General features: G+C 28.6%; 1 protein-coding gene across 1 annotated transcript in view; it reads right to left on the minus strand.

Moving 5' to 3' along the window:
- LOC107448084 (RNA polymerase I subunit RpI1) overlaps positions 1 to 15659 on the minus strand; it is a 59000-nt gene that overhangs the window by 18410 nt on the left and 24931 nt on the right. Inside the window, exons 15-22 of the mRNA XM_043046507.2 lie at positions 15411 to 15530; positions 13395 to 13612; positions 11560 to 11644; positions 9314 to 9514; positions 6974 to 7102; positions 6126 to 6287; positions 5853 to 6001; positions 3172 to 3418 (exon numbers count right to left, since the gene is read on the minus strand). Of these exons, the coding sequence (XP_042902441.1) occupies positions 3172 to 3418; positions 5853 to 6001; positions 6126 to 6287; positions 6974 to 7102; positions 9314 to 9514; positions 11560 to 11644; positions 13395 to 13612; positions 15411 to 15530 (1311 nt within the window). The remainder of the gene's footprint in view (positions 1 to 3171; positions 3419 to 5852; positions 6002 to 6125; positions 6288 to 6973; positions 7103 to 9313; positions 9515 to 11559; positions 11645 to 13394; positions 13613 to 15410; positions 15531 to 15659) is intronic.

The following is a 15659-nucleotide window of genomic DNA, read 5'->3' on the forward strand; positions in this document are numbered from 1 at the left end:
ATTCATGTTCTCTGTTAAGATAGATAACAAAAGAAACTTCTCTCCCTTCTATGGTTCATTCAATAAAAAGTAAGATAAGAATTCGACCCCCTGTTGAGTGAGATAGGTTTCTCCAAACTTCATTCAAGTCAAGGAATTAACATTGATAAATTGATTTCTATGAACTCGCCGCTTACCACCCACATTTTTCCTTAACTCTTACACTATGTATATCGCAGGAAAGTGCTAACCACACCTGTTTCACAGGTTTGTGAGTAACTGTTGCTTCTTCTAAAAAAATCTTTAAACTTCGAAAAAATAAAATTTTATAAATAAGAACAAAAAAAGCTGAAATATTGCACTTTTGATTTTTTTATCGCACCTATGTAGTCAAAATTTTGATTTTAAAAAGCGGCGGCATTGATTTTATTAAAGGATGTTTTTAACATGTATTAATATTGTAACGATTTGGTTCTTGCCGATTTGATTTTATAAAGCGGCTGATTTAATTATCTGGTGATTTTATTAGCGGCGGGCACTGTACTGAAAAAAAATATTTATTCATCTGTCTTTTGATAAAATAACAACAGGACATAAGAAAGTAGACCAATAACGTAGACCTAAAAAATATTTTTAAGGACAGAAAAAAAAATTCTGATTTCCGTCTTCGAGTCAGTCTTGTTTCCGTCTTACTTCCGCCTGCGGACATTTTTGAAAGACGGAAATCCGTCCTTGGGACGGAAGACTTTCACCCATGGCGTACGGGAACAGTTTAGCAGAGGTACGCATTCTTATGCGAAATATCTTTCAACAAACGAAAATTTCAAATATTTTTATTTAAAAACAAAGCTAGCCATAAAAATTTATGATTACATATTTTTATATTTGCTATTTTTTGAAGAGTTAACAGTTAATAATTAGTGGTGTTAACAGTGGTGTTTAGCTTTTGTGATTTTTTAATAGTAAAAAATACATTCATTTTTCATTAGTGGTACACAGTGTTACAAAAAATTTAGAAAGGGTACAGAAAAGTCAAAAGTTTGGGAAACACTGGTATACATCAAAAGTTATTAATTGCCATCTATTACACCCTTTAAACTAATTAGGCATAACCCCAAAATGATTGAAGATAATATTTATTAAAATTAGGTGAAAAAAAAAGATAAAATAAATAATATTAGTAAATAGATTCAACATACAGATTAAAATGCTGAGACTAAATAAATAAGTAAGGAAAACAGAGAAGCTAACAAAACATATTTTATTCAGTATTTCTTTTCTGCCAATATATGAAAAATACCAGAGTTCATGGTGCCACAGAAGAGAAATATGTATACATATTGTAATTGTTATCTTAACATATATCAATAAGCAAAATAATAAAAGTTTAGAACTAACAGTTATTCCATTTGAAAAAAACTAACCCGTAGATTAAAATTAGCACAAATTTTCTTTTTAAATTAATGGATTTCCGGAAGAAAAAAAACTACTTTTTATTACTATTTTGTAATTTCCAAACATATTTAAAGGCGACAATATTGTCAGCGATGCACAGGACAACAATATTGTCACTCAGAGACATTCATAGAACATTTGGCAACAATTGTCGCAATGACACCATACTGGCGTGAACCCTAACTATGATACACTAGCATACATTTTTGATTAAAAAAAAAAGGAGAAATTATAGTTTGTTTAAGATAAGAACTCCTCCCGCCACAAAGTCAGAGGCAGCCAGGTGCTACGGAAACAAGAAAGGCGCATTTTAGGGAAGGTAACTTTAGTCTAGGACAATACAATAGACCCAGATTTCCTTTCTCTCGCTAACTCGAACTGAAAACCACTCCAAAACAAAAAAACATCAACCCCTACTTGAAATAGTCATACCTCATTACCATAGTCACTGCCAAAGGTCCAGACGAATGAAAATGGGAGATTTTTATTTTAGACAAATTATACATTAGTGTGTTTCATTTACACTTTTACCAAAATAAAAAAGTAAAACAAAACAAGGTTTAAAGTAAACTTTTAAAGTGAAAATAAACAGCAAACACCAAGACTTGATAAGGCCAATAAAATGTAATAAAAGCCAATTTAAGACCCAACTTCAAGTCAAATAAGATGTTTAATGAGTTAAGCTAATAAAAACAAAACTATGTAAAAATTTCAACATCGTCTATTTTTTAATTCAGCAAAAATTAGAATCTATTCTTTAAGTTCTTTATAATACATATCAAAAGCAACATTGACAGTAAACTTATTCTCAGTTTAAATGTTACTCATACATAGAATTAATTGCAGATCTGGCACTATAAGGAAATCAAACAATCTGAAAAAAAAATTTCCATTAAAAGAAAAAAGGCATTTTATAAGAACTACTGATGAAAAATAAGTACAGTATACTCTCGATATCTCGACAACCTCGTTATATCAGAAAAAAATATTCCCCCCTTTGGCATTAAGTATGTTAATTTGAATTCCCATGCCAAAGAGTGTCTTCTCAAAACCTTGTTATGTCAAATATTTTACGAAATAGAAATTATCATTACTGTATTTATAGTCAACTATCATTCCATACATATTTATTAGTAGTTATTTTTATGTTTTACGACTCTACTTTTTAGAGTTAAATCTGAAAAGTAGAATCTTAGAATATAGTTTTCTACTTTTTAGAACATATTTAGTTCTGAACTTGTTATCTCGAAAACTCACAATCTCAATATTTTTTAAGCGTCCCATTAATTTTGAGAGCATACTGTATTTTTAATAGCTTATAGAAATAGGTTAAAAAAAGCAATTTCAAAGAAAATTTTCTGCAACAAATTACAAGGAAAAGAATATTTTTAGACAAGTGGAAACTCAAGAGAAAAATTTTTTCTGTTCAAAATTGGTTGCAAAATTACTAGCTTTATAACTCTTTCTGTCGAAAATCAGCGTGATGAGTGAGAAAAGTAATCAAGGATCATCCCAACAGTAAACTAATAAGCTAATTAAACTAATAATTATGCTAATTAAATTAATAAGTTAATTATAGATAAACTAGTTAGTTAATTATATTTTGATTTTGTATTTTTATTTTGAAATTAGAAAAGCAATCAAGGATCATCCCAACAGTAAACTAATAAGCTAATTATAAGTAAACTAGTTAGTTAATTATATTTTGATTTTGTATTTTTATTTTGAAATTCTTACCTGAGCAGCCAAAAGACCAACTGCTTCCCCAGGATCTGCAAGTGCTCTTAAAGAACGGTAATAACACAGATCTTTAAATTTTTCTTTTGTCGTTCCTCTGCCATCATTTCTCAATAATCCATGAGAATTCTTTTTTATATATTCATCTATTAATGAGTCCATTCTTTCAGTAACAGAACCAATGGTCACATCTGGTCTATATCTGTCATTTATAGGATCTGGACATTTCTTCCTTCTTCTTTCATATCTAAAAAAAATATCAGAAAACTGAGTAAGATATGCTTTAAGAAGTTGATTTAAATCCTGTCCTCAGTAAAAAAAGCTTTTGGCATTTCTTAAAAAAAATATATATATATAAATATAAATAAATAAAAAAAAACATAATTCATTATTAAAAGTAACAAAACAGAAAGAAAAACTATACTAGTGGTGTAAAACCTTTTTTGGAAGAATGCTGAAAGGATCCCCCCCCCCCCTAGANCCCCCCCCCCATAGATTTCAAGGTCTATTTTATGGACAATAATTTTAATTATTCTTTAAACAATTATACAGAAAATTATGTATCAAGTTTAAAAGACTAAATATACAATATTTTGAAGATAAAAATCATTTTAAATTTAATATACTTTGCCTCCTTTAAAAAAATCGAATCCACACAGGGCATCCAAATTTTTTTCCTTGTAAATCTAAATTACTTCAATAAAATAATTTCATAAATCTTTGAATGGCATTTGTTTCATATGTGATTCAGCAATAGAATTAAATCTCTTTGCGCCTTCATTTTGGAAATTTAATGTTACATAATTTCAGTATTTATCTCCAGTATTGTCTTCTTAAAATTAGTTTTAAAAACTTATAAAATTTCTGACATGTGAATCTTTCAATTACTTTTCAGCAGCAAGATGGAGTACCATATCGTTTCTATTCGAGGGTTGCAAAATGTACATCCCTAACTATATATATATTTTGTAAAATGAGTAAGTCATTTTGTTTTCATGTAATTTATCAATTAAAGTCCTAAAACTAAAAGAAAAGCAATAATTTTTTTCTTAAAAAAAATAAATAAATAAATTTAAAAATAAAGCTTGAAAAATAGTCTTTTCATTTTTGAATAATAAATAAACAAAATAATGAAAGTAACAAATTTCAATGGTAGAAAGCTGAGAGGAAAAAAAAGTGGCACTGTGCTGATTTTAACACTTCATAATCGCTTGGTAACTAAACATAAACCTTCTTTAGCTTTTAAATGTCCATGGAAAGATATTTCCCCATCTATGATTTGTGCTGCCATCTACTGATAACTTCAGAAAATACAAAAAAAAATGTAAAAATTCTAATGGAGGGTTTTACTTACATAAAGGTGGATAACAGTAAAGTGTGGTATTGCTTTTATGATGTTTTGTTACTTTTATCTTTGCTGCACTGCTCTGCACTGCTATAATTACTTTNTTACGATCTTTCATAATCATAACTATATATATATATATATATATATATAAATCACACTTTTTTTGTCAAATTTTTGTTTAAACTTGTAATCCACGTGATTATAATCCATGTGAGGCTTTTAAATCACGTGAATATGAAACTCTACATCGAATTTAAAAAATGCGAAAATACAAATCATGATGCGTAATTTTTAGATCAAGATGCATAATTTTAAAATCGCGCGATATTACAACCGCAAAAACGAATCACGACATTGGATTTTAAGCTGGCGTAGCTACATAGGGTTTTAAAAGCTCGTAAATACAAATCGCGATATTGGTTTTTTAAATCTCGTAAATAAGAATTGCAATGAACGATATTGAAATCGCGTGAATAAGAATCGCAACTTTTAAATCAGGTAAATACGAAAATCGATGTTTGATATTAAAATTCAGAGACGTCTGGATTACGAAAATACGAGCTATCTAGCGGACGGGTAAAAATGAGGAAAATCTTATTTTCTGCTCGTAAAAGCTAATAGCTATAATAAGTAGATATGTGGAAGGGTTGGCAGCTACGTAGTTTGAATTTTCTATATATCTTTCGATATATTATGTCTATATATCAAATCGGAAATAAATATAATTATTTTATTTCAACGACTGAATTTTCAGAAAAGGCGAAATATTTATGTAAGAAANATCCCAAGGAAATGATTTTTAGAGAAACTTCAGAGGGAGGAATGAGGACTTCAATAATTTCGCTCAGCGGAAAATTAAATTCCTCATAAAATATTTTAACTTGTGCAAAAAAAAATTTCAGCTGAAATTAGCGGAAAAAATGGAAAAATCTGAGAAAAAGCGGAAATCCGCGGAAGAATCTCATCCCTGTTACATAAAGGTGGATAACAGTAAAGAATGACGCTAGTAGAAGAAAAGAAGCCAAGATGGGAAGCTATCTTCTCTTGTGCGTTATGTAATTGTTTGTTAGAGAATTTCTCATCCAGTTTATTTGTAATTATAAACACAGCATTTATAAATTCCTCTATTTATAAGCACAGAGTCAGTAGGTAAAGATTTGAAAATTGTTTCCATCTTCCCACAGAAAAGGTCTCATAAATTAATTTTAGGTAATAAACTAAATTATTTTGGTTTTATAAATAATTCTCAATTCTAAAACTATTTTAACATTACTAGAAAAAATGACTCTATAAAAGGTTAAGGAGAAAAATTAAAAAATATTGTAATAATTACTTATTTTTTACGCCTTCTTCTATATTTTCAATACTGCTTATAATGTCTCGAATCCTATCTTTTGGAGCTTTAAAATCATTACTTATATTGTGTAGTATAGATAAACGGGAATTAGTAGTTCCAGGGTGCTTCTTCTTCCATTTGGTAATCTTGAAGAGGGAAAATAAACATTACAGTATGAACATTATTTTTAACTTAATAGAGATTCACAAGGAATTCTGAACACTGTTATAAAAACTTTTCTACCGTAAAATTTTTTTAATTGAAATGTACCTTTTTCTTTTCTTTCTCGAGATCAACTTTCACAAGATTTTTCAAGGCCTGTACTTCCCTTTCATTCATAGCAGTATCATAATTTTTCAAAAGCAAATTAAAACTTTTTTCTTTCAGAAGTTGCATCTTTAAAGGATCCAATCCATCTTCTCCATACAGAAACTAGCAATATATCATTTGTTTATTATTATTCAGATATAAATGAAACAAAAAGGTTAAAAAAAACAGATTTACTAAACTAGGAGTATTACTAACATGAACTACTTGTTATTTTCAAAACTAAATTTTATCTTTTCATAATTTTTCCATAAACATAGAAACTGTCAATCAAATAAACTTTTTCACAAACAATTATTTTGTATCAGTGTAAATAAAGCGTTAATCCCATAGCAATCGTGAGTTACACGAGGCATTCCATAGCTGAGTCTCAACATATTCATATCTTTCACAATAGAAATACAAGCTTCAGTTATTTTTTGAGGAATCTAACCTCTAAATTTTCTATTTTTTTTAAAACTAATAAAGCATAAATTTTATTTCAGCAGTTCTTCTAAATATTTTGATTCAATAAATTTTAACACAGTTCCACAAATAAATTTAATAGTAATAATCATTTAATAAAATTATTTGTAAGCTTTAAAACAATTTTTTTTTTTTTAAATGAATGCTTTTCTTACTCATTTAGCTACATTATTTCAAAAATATTTGATAATTCCATAGTTTTTTTTACACAAAACTGCAGTTTTCATTGAGCATAATAAATAAAATAGCACAGAATAACTCAAAACATAAATTATTAAAAAAATCTATAAAAATGGAGGTAAGGTTTGCTACTGATATCCACTCACCTGAACTACTGTACCATCACTGTCTCTCACAGTTAAGTCATAATTAACTGTAATACCTTCTAAATGCTTTATAAGGCAACGCTGAAGATAACCGCTTCTACTTGTTTTGACAGCCGTATCAATTAGACCCTTAAAAAAAGAAAACGGAAATATAATATTAATTCTGTTTTAAATATAATATTAATGTGTATCACCATAATATTTTGATTTAAAGTTGTACTAAAATTTAAACTAAAAAATTAACCCTAAAAATTTCAACTAAATTAAAATTTAACAAAGGCTAGAAGTTTATTAAAAATCAACAGTTTTAGGAAAGATAATTATACATTTATTACTTCTAAAACTCAAGTCGAGTAATTACTAAGCTTGAGAAGAAGCAAATAGTCTTTGGTGGTTTGTTTAAAAATTAAAAAAACTAACATCTTTCAATATAAGCAAAAAATTTTTTAAATAAAATTTAAAAATAAGATGATTAAACTGAAAATCAACTACATAGAATTTTAAATAATTTCTTATATTAGATTAAAGAATAAAATATAGTTTGTATGGATAAAACTTCACACCAGCTGCGTTTAGAAGGCAAACCTTCTTACTTAAAACCGATTTTAATCACTCATAAGAAACTGCACAGCAAAGCAGAAAATCAAATAAATAAAGAGCATTAAAGGTATTTTTGTCAGTTAATATGTTTCAACAGATGGCAGAAAGAAAGCTAAGAATTAGTTTGTGCCATATTTTATTTGATGAGTAAATATTTTAAAATTATAGTCAGCTGAGATAAGTGCAAGATAAAGATTATATTACTATTTTAAATATATATTGTTTTCATTCAATTTTACAAATTATTATCAATAAGAATAAGCAATGATCATTTAATATATAGTAACTGAATGAGAAGAAATTTTTTTATATTTTTTTTTAAAGTAAGATTTGAATTTTCCAAATGATGTTCAAAGCATCAGAGTTTAAGACCTTATATAGAATTATAATACAAATTTTAATTTCAATAAAGCAGTAAAATATTTTTAATATAAATTAAAAGTATTGCTGCAGAAATATTAGTTCTGCCCCCCCCCCCAAAAAAAAATTAAACCTCTAGGGTCATTAGATGAAATTAAATACAGTACAGAACTTGCAATATGGTAGAGTAAAATATAAATTTTTTTTTTTTACAATTTTCTTTTATCTATGCTTTTTTTCTTTTCAAAAACGAAATCAGATGAAATGATTAATTTCGCAATTTGCTCTGATTTACAAAAGGGAATTAACAGCAAACAAAAGGTGTTAGAAAATTTCGCCTTATGCTTTATTATATAAATATAATAAAGAAAAATAGTGAAGTGAAAATACAAATTTTAACAGGGTGCGTAGCCAAAACTTTGATTAAAAAATAAGCACTTTTTAAAAAAATTTCAAGCACTCAAAAAATTCATATTCAATCAATGATATTATTGAAAAACAAAAACTTTTTATATACAGTTTTAGCGTTTAAAAAAAACCCAGAAAGAAACGGGCGTAAATTGAAACAATCAGTACTTTCCCACATCACCGAGTTAATTCAACTTGACCCTGAACTCAGAACAAAAGTATCCTTACCCCCTACGTCAAAAAAAGTGTTAGAAGTAAAATTAAATAAACAAGAATAAAATTAAAATAAATTAAAACGAAAAACATTTAATAAGGATCTGATATTCTCTATCCGAAATGGAGCACTTGGGTTTTGGTTTTAAGTGTGCGCGCATGTGCAAGTCATAACGTGGGTACGACATGAAGTCTGCGTGAATGATTACGTAGCAAACTCCCCATTTTTCGTGAAATTCATGGGATCCACCAGATATCACTAAAGGGGGGAAAAAATTATTCGGGAAAAAAGCACTTTTTAAAAACGCCAGCTGAAAGAAGAACCTTTAAAAGCTTTTAAAAACGAAATACCCAAAAAAGCACCTTTAAGTACTTTTTACAAATGCTACGCACCCTGTTTAAATTAGAAAATTAAAACAACTAAAATACAGCAATTATTTAAAATTCAATATTAAAGTAGGAATATAGTTAAGGATATATTGAATCATTTTATAGCGATCCTGAAAACCGGGAAATTCAGACATCCGGTTACTAGCATTTCGAATAACAGCTGTTCACTGCTGCAGTTCAATTAGCATAAATTTTCATTTTTTACAGAAAAAAAATAATTCTGTTGAGTTATAAGTAGAAAATAAGTGTTTGTTTATAATAAGGTGGTTTGAAAAAAAACAAAAAAAAAACACAGACACACCACTGGCCATAATCAGAAATCTAAGGTACATCTACAAAATGATATTATATTAATAAAATTGAATTTACCTCTCTTCCAGCCATGCAATGGAAAAAATATTCCTGTATATTGATTCCAGTCAAGAAACGGCCAGCAACAAATCCACCTGCACTGGGAGATGTACTGTAAGGTAAGAATGAAGGCAAAGTACTGCCATTCAACATAAGTGGCATTCGCCTTCCTTCTAACTCAATTTGACCCAGTAGACATGATATCTGCATGGCATTTACCTAAAACATCAATCAGCTGATGTAAAATAAAATGGCTAATTGAAGTGAAAATACCTAACTACTTAAAGATAACATTGAATAACATAATTAACTTTGGTGCACTTTTAATTTACCCATGGGTTAAAAATGATGTCATGAAATATGTATTGGTATGGAGAGTATATTAATTTAGTATTATTAACTTTTTAAAAACATATAATTTATAAATAAGTTAATATTTATATAAAGATATTTCATAAACTTGGAAACTTTTACACTTTCAGCTGTAGTTCAATTTGCTTTTATTTTGAGACTATTCATGTCGAATCCTTGTTCAGAAGCAAACGAAGAAACAGTAAGGAAGTATACCAAGCGGCGCATGAAGATATTCCTGGGCATGTGCCCTAACTCCCTTAGAAATTTAAACCAATATTTATGAGACCCGCTGTTATAGATAACAATTTTAAGCATAAGTTTTGACAAAAATAAGACAAAAAATGTCATTTAAAAAATAACTGCAGCTTGGAGGGAGAAACAGCAATACGAAGGTATCTAAGATTTGCTAAAAAAATATTTCACGTAACAGAAAACAATAGATATATATGTATATAAGTTATAATAAAAGAAAACTTATTAGTTTTCTTCGTTCGCTGTATCCTTTTTATCTTTATTGCGCCCCACCCACACACAGACAGATACATATGCAATAAGCAAGACAACAGCCTCTATGTTAGTACGCCAGATGTCGCTCGTCTGTACGAAATGCATAGAACTTTCTCAATGTAAATGAGGAGTCAGTTGGAATTGTCTGTCGGAGTAGTTTCTAAGTGAAACGGGTAACCTTAGTGGTTAAGAGTCTCTATGACTATGTTATTAGTTATTTGAAGTTTGTTTCTGTGTGACTCATGTTATTATTAAAGAATAAGCATAATCATTAAATGTCTTGATTGACTTTATTAATGGTAACCAAGGCATTTATAAATATATATATGTGTGTGTGTAATACAAAAATTATAAATACTTTAGTATTAATAACAACATTAAAACTCTTTCGTTTTCATAAAATATCTTTGGTAAAGAATAAGTATAGGTGTAGAAATTCTATTTTGGGACTTCAAGGCTGAAAACATACCATTGAATTATAATTAGATTTATATTTCAAAGGAGGATATGTTAGTATATAATGCGGGAGCAATTGTTTTCGCATGTCTTTTGCCGTATGATGTAACTAACTAATCTTCGTCAGATTTGTCTGTATTTCTGTCCTCCCCCCTCCATCTGGGAGAATGGGTGTGACTTCTGATTCCACCATTGAAAAATTCAATAAAAGTTATGGCCTTCTGAATTCTCCTAATTTGAATAATAACAATACAAAAATAACGTGGTGGTAACCCTGTTATTGTATATATATGAGAGTCACGATTCCTCAGAATTTAAGGCATAAAACTATCATTGTGAAGAAATAGAGTTCGATCCCAATTAACAGATTGAAGCCCAACCAGCTTCAGATCAATGGGTTCCAGCTTGTCTGGGAAGTAAAAGCGACCTGTGAGTAGTGCTGAAAACAATGCCACAATCAGTGCCGTTGGTCTTAAACTTGTAGAGCCATAACCTCTATGTTCCCACTGGCTCACAGTGGGCTGTTGCTTATAAATCAGGGGTCTGTCTAGGTTTTTCTTAAAAGTATCTATTTTGTGAAAATTTTGACATAATTTGTGAAAAATTAAAAATTATATTAAAAAGTCAACACTAAAACATGGTAAAAATATAGATTTATCGTTTCTTAAGGGAGACAAAAATAAAATTTTAAGAAAAAGTATTTTGTGAAAATACCGTTTTACCTAAAGTTGAATTTGTGAAACTACCGTTTTACCTAAAATTGAATTTGTGAAGGTACCGCTAAACGGTAGTAAATTCGGCCTGGACAGACCCCTGTAAATATATATATATTTCTTTGTTCCACAGAGTAATTTATTGTGTAACTTTACATAAGCATCATTAGCTGACACTGTATAACTAATTTCTCACTAGTTAACTAATATTGATAAAAAAAATAATAATTTTACCGATGATCCTTTTGCACCAGACTCAATCATCAACTGCAAATTATTTTCTGGAAATTTTTTCTTTAAACCACTGGGTAGGCATACTCTAAAATCAAAAGAAAAAAATTAACAAAAGTTGGTGGAAAATGCAAGGAAAAATTTAGAAAGAGTACACAAAAGTCATAAGTTTGGTTTGGGAAACATTGAGTTACATCATCACAAAAAACAGATGCATAGTTTAAATCGATTATGATGTTTTGTTTTAAGAACACTCCAAATTGAAAATTTAGTTAAAAAAAATAAGTTGATGAAAAAGGCAATGATATCTTAATTGTTTTATGCATAACGATGGGGATAGTGCTTACTAGTCTAAATGTTTAGACTAGTAAGCACTATCTAACTAGTCTAACGAGCAGTTTCGACGATCTACTGCTATTATACGTTCTTTGAAATGTGATTTTAATTCCAAATTCAAAGATAAGTTCTTCTGTGGTAGTATTGGAAGTCCAAAATGTAAAAATTAAGGACAAAATTGCAGCTAAAATTAAGAACAATTTAAGGATGCTGCTTCTCTAATAGGAGCTATTTTGTAATGCCAACATGAATTCACAGATATACAATTGGTAATAGTTTCAGTAGTTCCTGCACTTAAGTGAGAGAAAAAAAAAGAGAGCCCAAATATGGAAAATTGTTAAGTAGTAGCAAAATACAAACATTCTCTCATGAAAAACAGTAGAGTATGATATAGTGCTGAGAAGGGAGATAAGAGCTTTTTATATATTTCTTCGACATCAAATGCTTTTATGCCATCAAATCAAAGGTAACTGTCTCTAATTCTAGAAGTATATTAATATCATATTTGATGAGCTATGAATACTTTGTCATTCATTTCAGGTTTTTTTAAATATTATTTCATGGCATAGAACATAATTTTTGAAATTGAAATTTCTTGAATTTCTTTTTAGATAAATAATATTTTTTCTTTCTGTTAATTTCAACAAAGGTTTTAAAAAATCACAAAAATTTCAGGACATTTAGTGAAATGTTTAATAATTAAAGGCATTTTATTTTTAAAAAAAATGAAATTAAGGTCAATTTTGAGCCCTGTAAGAGTGTTATTTTGGTTTTCAATAAATGGATTTATTGTCCACAAAATCTCTGCATGGAGATCCTTCTCTGTGAGGATAATATTGATATATTGTGATTAATATACATGAAATTGAAAAACTGTAAATCTATAGAGCTGATAAATGAACTGGCAATTTTATCAATGATTCTAATTGTACCATTTGTTTTGTTTAATCTTTAAGCTAAATGTTGTATTTTTAGCTGTAATATTAAACACAGTTGATGTAAATATTTTAATTGAGGGAAGAAAAAAAAACTCTGCATTCCCTTCAAGGAAGGGCAGTGAATAAAATCTTGCAACTGATTTATTCTGACACTTTCTTAATTTCATGTAACTTTTTCAAAATACATCAAAACTGCGTAATCTACAGGGAAATACAGTAGTTCATTGGAAAAATTAACAGATATGCACTCTGGGTTACCACTCAAATCTGGAGAGAAAAAAAATTCCTTGTGTTTTCCCTATACATATTATACATAATATATTAAAAGAAAAAACACAATCACTTTGCTCTTGTATGAGCTGTATTGGGATAACTATACTAGTTATAATTGCTGTGAAAAACAGGAACAGCTGGACATACTTAAAACAAATAATACTATAGTCAATAATATAAATTCTCTGTATTTTCCAGGTTTTCCCTGAAGTGGCAACCCTGTCACTTATCTACAGAAAAACCCTTTCAAAACAAAGAGGACTGAAAGGGGAACATAATTAAAAATCTTACTCATTTATCTGATTGTTTAGATCATGAGTCACTTTCTTCATTTCCATGTCTAGCATTTTAAGACCAAAATCATCCCTACTGAAATGAGTCTCTTTGAATTTACGAAGAAGTTCATTATCGTCAATGTTTTCCTTGTCTTCCAAGTCTAAGGCTTGAGCACAAGCAATTCTCCCGTTGGCATTAGCTTTACGAAAAATTCTCCTCCTTTTCTTATTTGCCTGTAAATAAAGTTTATTTATTTAAAATGATTTAAAAAAAACACTAACAAAATATAATTTATTGACTCTACAGTAGAACACTATTATCCAACGCAAAATCTTAAATTATCTGTGTTGGAAATGCAATCTAGTTTAATTATTTTCGGACAGATTTCAGGCTGTAAGGAAAGCCTTATAGACTTAACCCCATTTTTCCACATGATATATAAAAAAATGAACAACAAAAGTGAATTTCTAGAAATGAGATTTGTCATTTTAGACAGAGAAGCTATCAAGGAAAAACAAAAACTTTACACGCAAAAAGAAACAACTGAAATACTATTTCAGCACAAATTAAGATCACCCTTAACCTTTTCGGTGCGGTGGAGCTAGATGTGCTTCGATATTCGTGGTATGAGAATTTGTTTAGAAGAGTGGTTGTACTTGTATGGTAAAGCAGGCCTTGAAAACATGTTTTGCAACATTCATAGAAATAACGAGAGTAAGTTACACTAAAATTTCATATGGACCAAAAGTGATTAACCTAGAATTTAACACGATAAAAAACATTTCTAAAAAAGTTTATACTGCTGTGTCATAACCAGGACTGAAAGCTTATATTTAATAAGGTGAAAGAGAGAAAGAAAAAAAAAATCATTGCATTATAGTTTGTTTGTGGAAAAAGTAAACTATCAATGACAAACAAGATTTTTCAATAGTTAATACATATAGTACTGTTTTTAATCCGAAAAAAAAATAAATAGATTAACAGGTAGTGATTAACAACAGTTTAGCATAGTTTACATCTCTGAAAACTTGCTGCAAATCCCCGTGGCAGAATCGCAGAGTAAAAAAAAAAAATTCTTTTAAAAAGTTAAAAAATTTTGCTTTTCTTTTCTTCAAAAAATTTTTAACGATTTTTCTTTTCTGCAGAATTATCAAAAGATAAAAGATCATAAATAAAAATTTGATAATGACTTGCTTCAGCAAGATTTTAAATGGATAATATATATCAGGGGTCTGACTAGATTTTTCTGAGAGGTACATACATATTTTGGGAAAATTTAGATATTATATGTGAAAATTAAATATTATATTAAAAATCAACACAAAAATTGGGTAAAAATATGGATTTATCATGTCTTAGGGGATACAAAATTTTAAGAAAAAGTATTTTGTGAAACAGTTTTTCTTGAAGTTGAATTTGTGAAGCTACCGCTAAACGGTAGTAAATTTGGCCTGGACAGGCCTCTTTATATATATAAAACAATATAAATATATATATAAAACATATATTTCAAAACCACGAAAGTTTAAAAGATAGTTCATTTTAGAAATCCTTTTTTTTCAACAATTATTGCAACAAATTTTAATTTTATTTTGTTTTTAAATGCTGATATTATTACGGCATGTAAGGTTCGTATTGCGGATTAAAAAAATCACTCTTTAAAACGCCCGGTTAACACAAATATCATCCTTGATCCCTAAGATGTTTCAATTGCTCCTACGACAGTTACTGACATGGATTTCCTTTTTTTTAAAAAAACAATTTTGTCACACGCGAAGCTCATATCCATAATATGATAATTTACTTTCTTAGTTCGACTATTATCATTTCTACTTGTAAAATTTTGATGGTTATTGAGATTGATTTTCCCACCAACACATGTGTCATTGTTATTACAGCTGATAATACTGAATTAATGATGTTTTTTTTCCTGACATGCAAAATTTTGTGAAAAAGTGGTAATTATAAAAATAATACTTTAAAAAAAAAAAAAAAAAAAAAACAGTTTATGAAATAAAAGAACATACAAACCTTATCTTCTACAACTATGTCTTCAATCCCAAGAGAAAATCCATTAAAATATTGCAGATAGTGTGTGAAAAGGCGGGCTAAGGCAGTAAGAAGAACACTAGATGTTTCTCCACCATAAAGCTATACAAAAAAGAAACATAACTTCAATTTTAATGCAGACAAATTATATAGCCTGAATATTTATAACTAAAAGCTTTAACAACTTGAGTCATTTTGATATGGATACTAAAAACCCTTTAACACCAAATA

This window comes from Parasteatoda tepidariorum, chromosome 8 (assembly GCF_043381705.1).
Source record: "Parasteatoda tepidariorum isolate YZ-2023 chromosome 8, CAS_Ptep_4.0, whole genome shotgun sequence".
Lineage (NCBI taxonomy): Eukaryota > Metazoa > Arthropoda > Arachnida > Araneae > Theridiidae > Parasteatoda > Parasteatoda tepidariorum.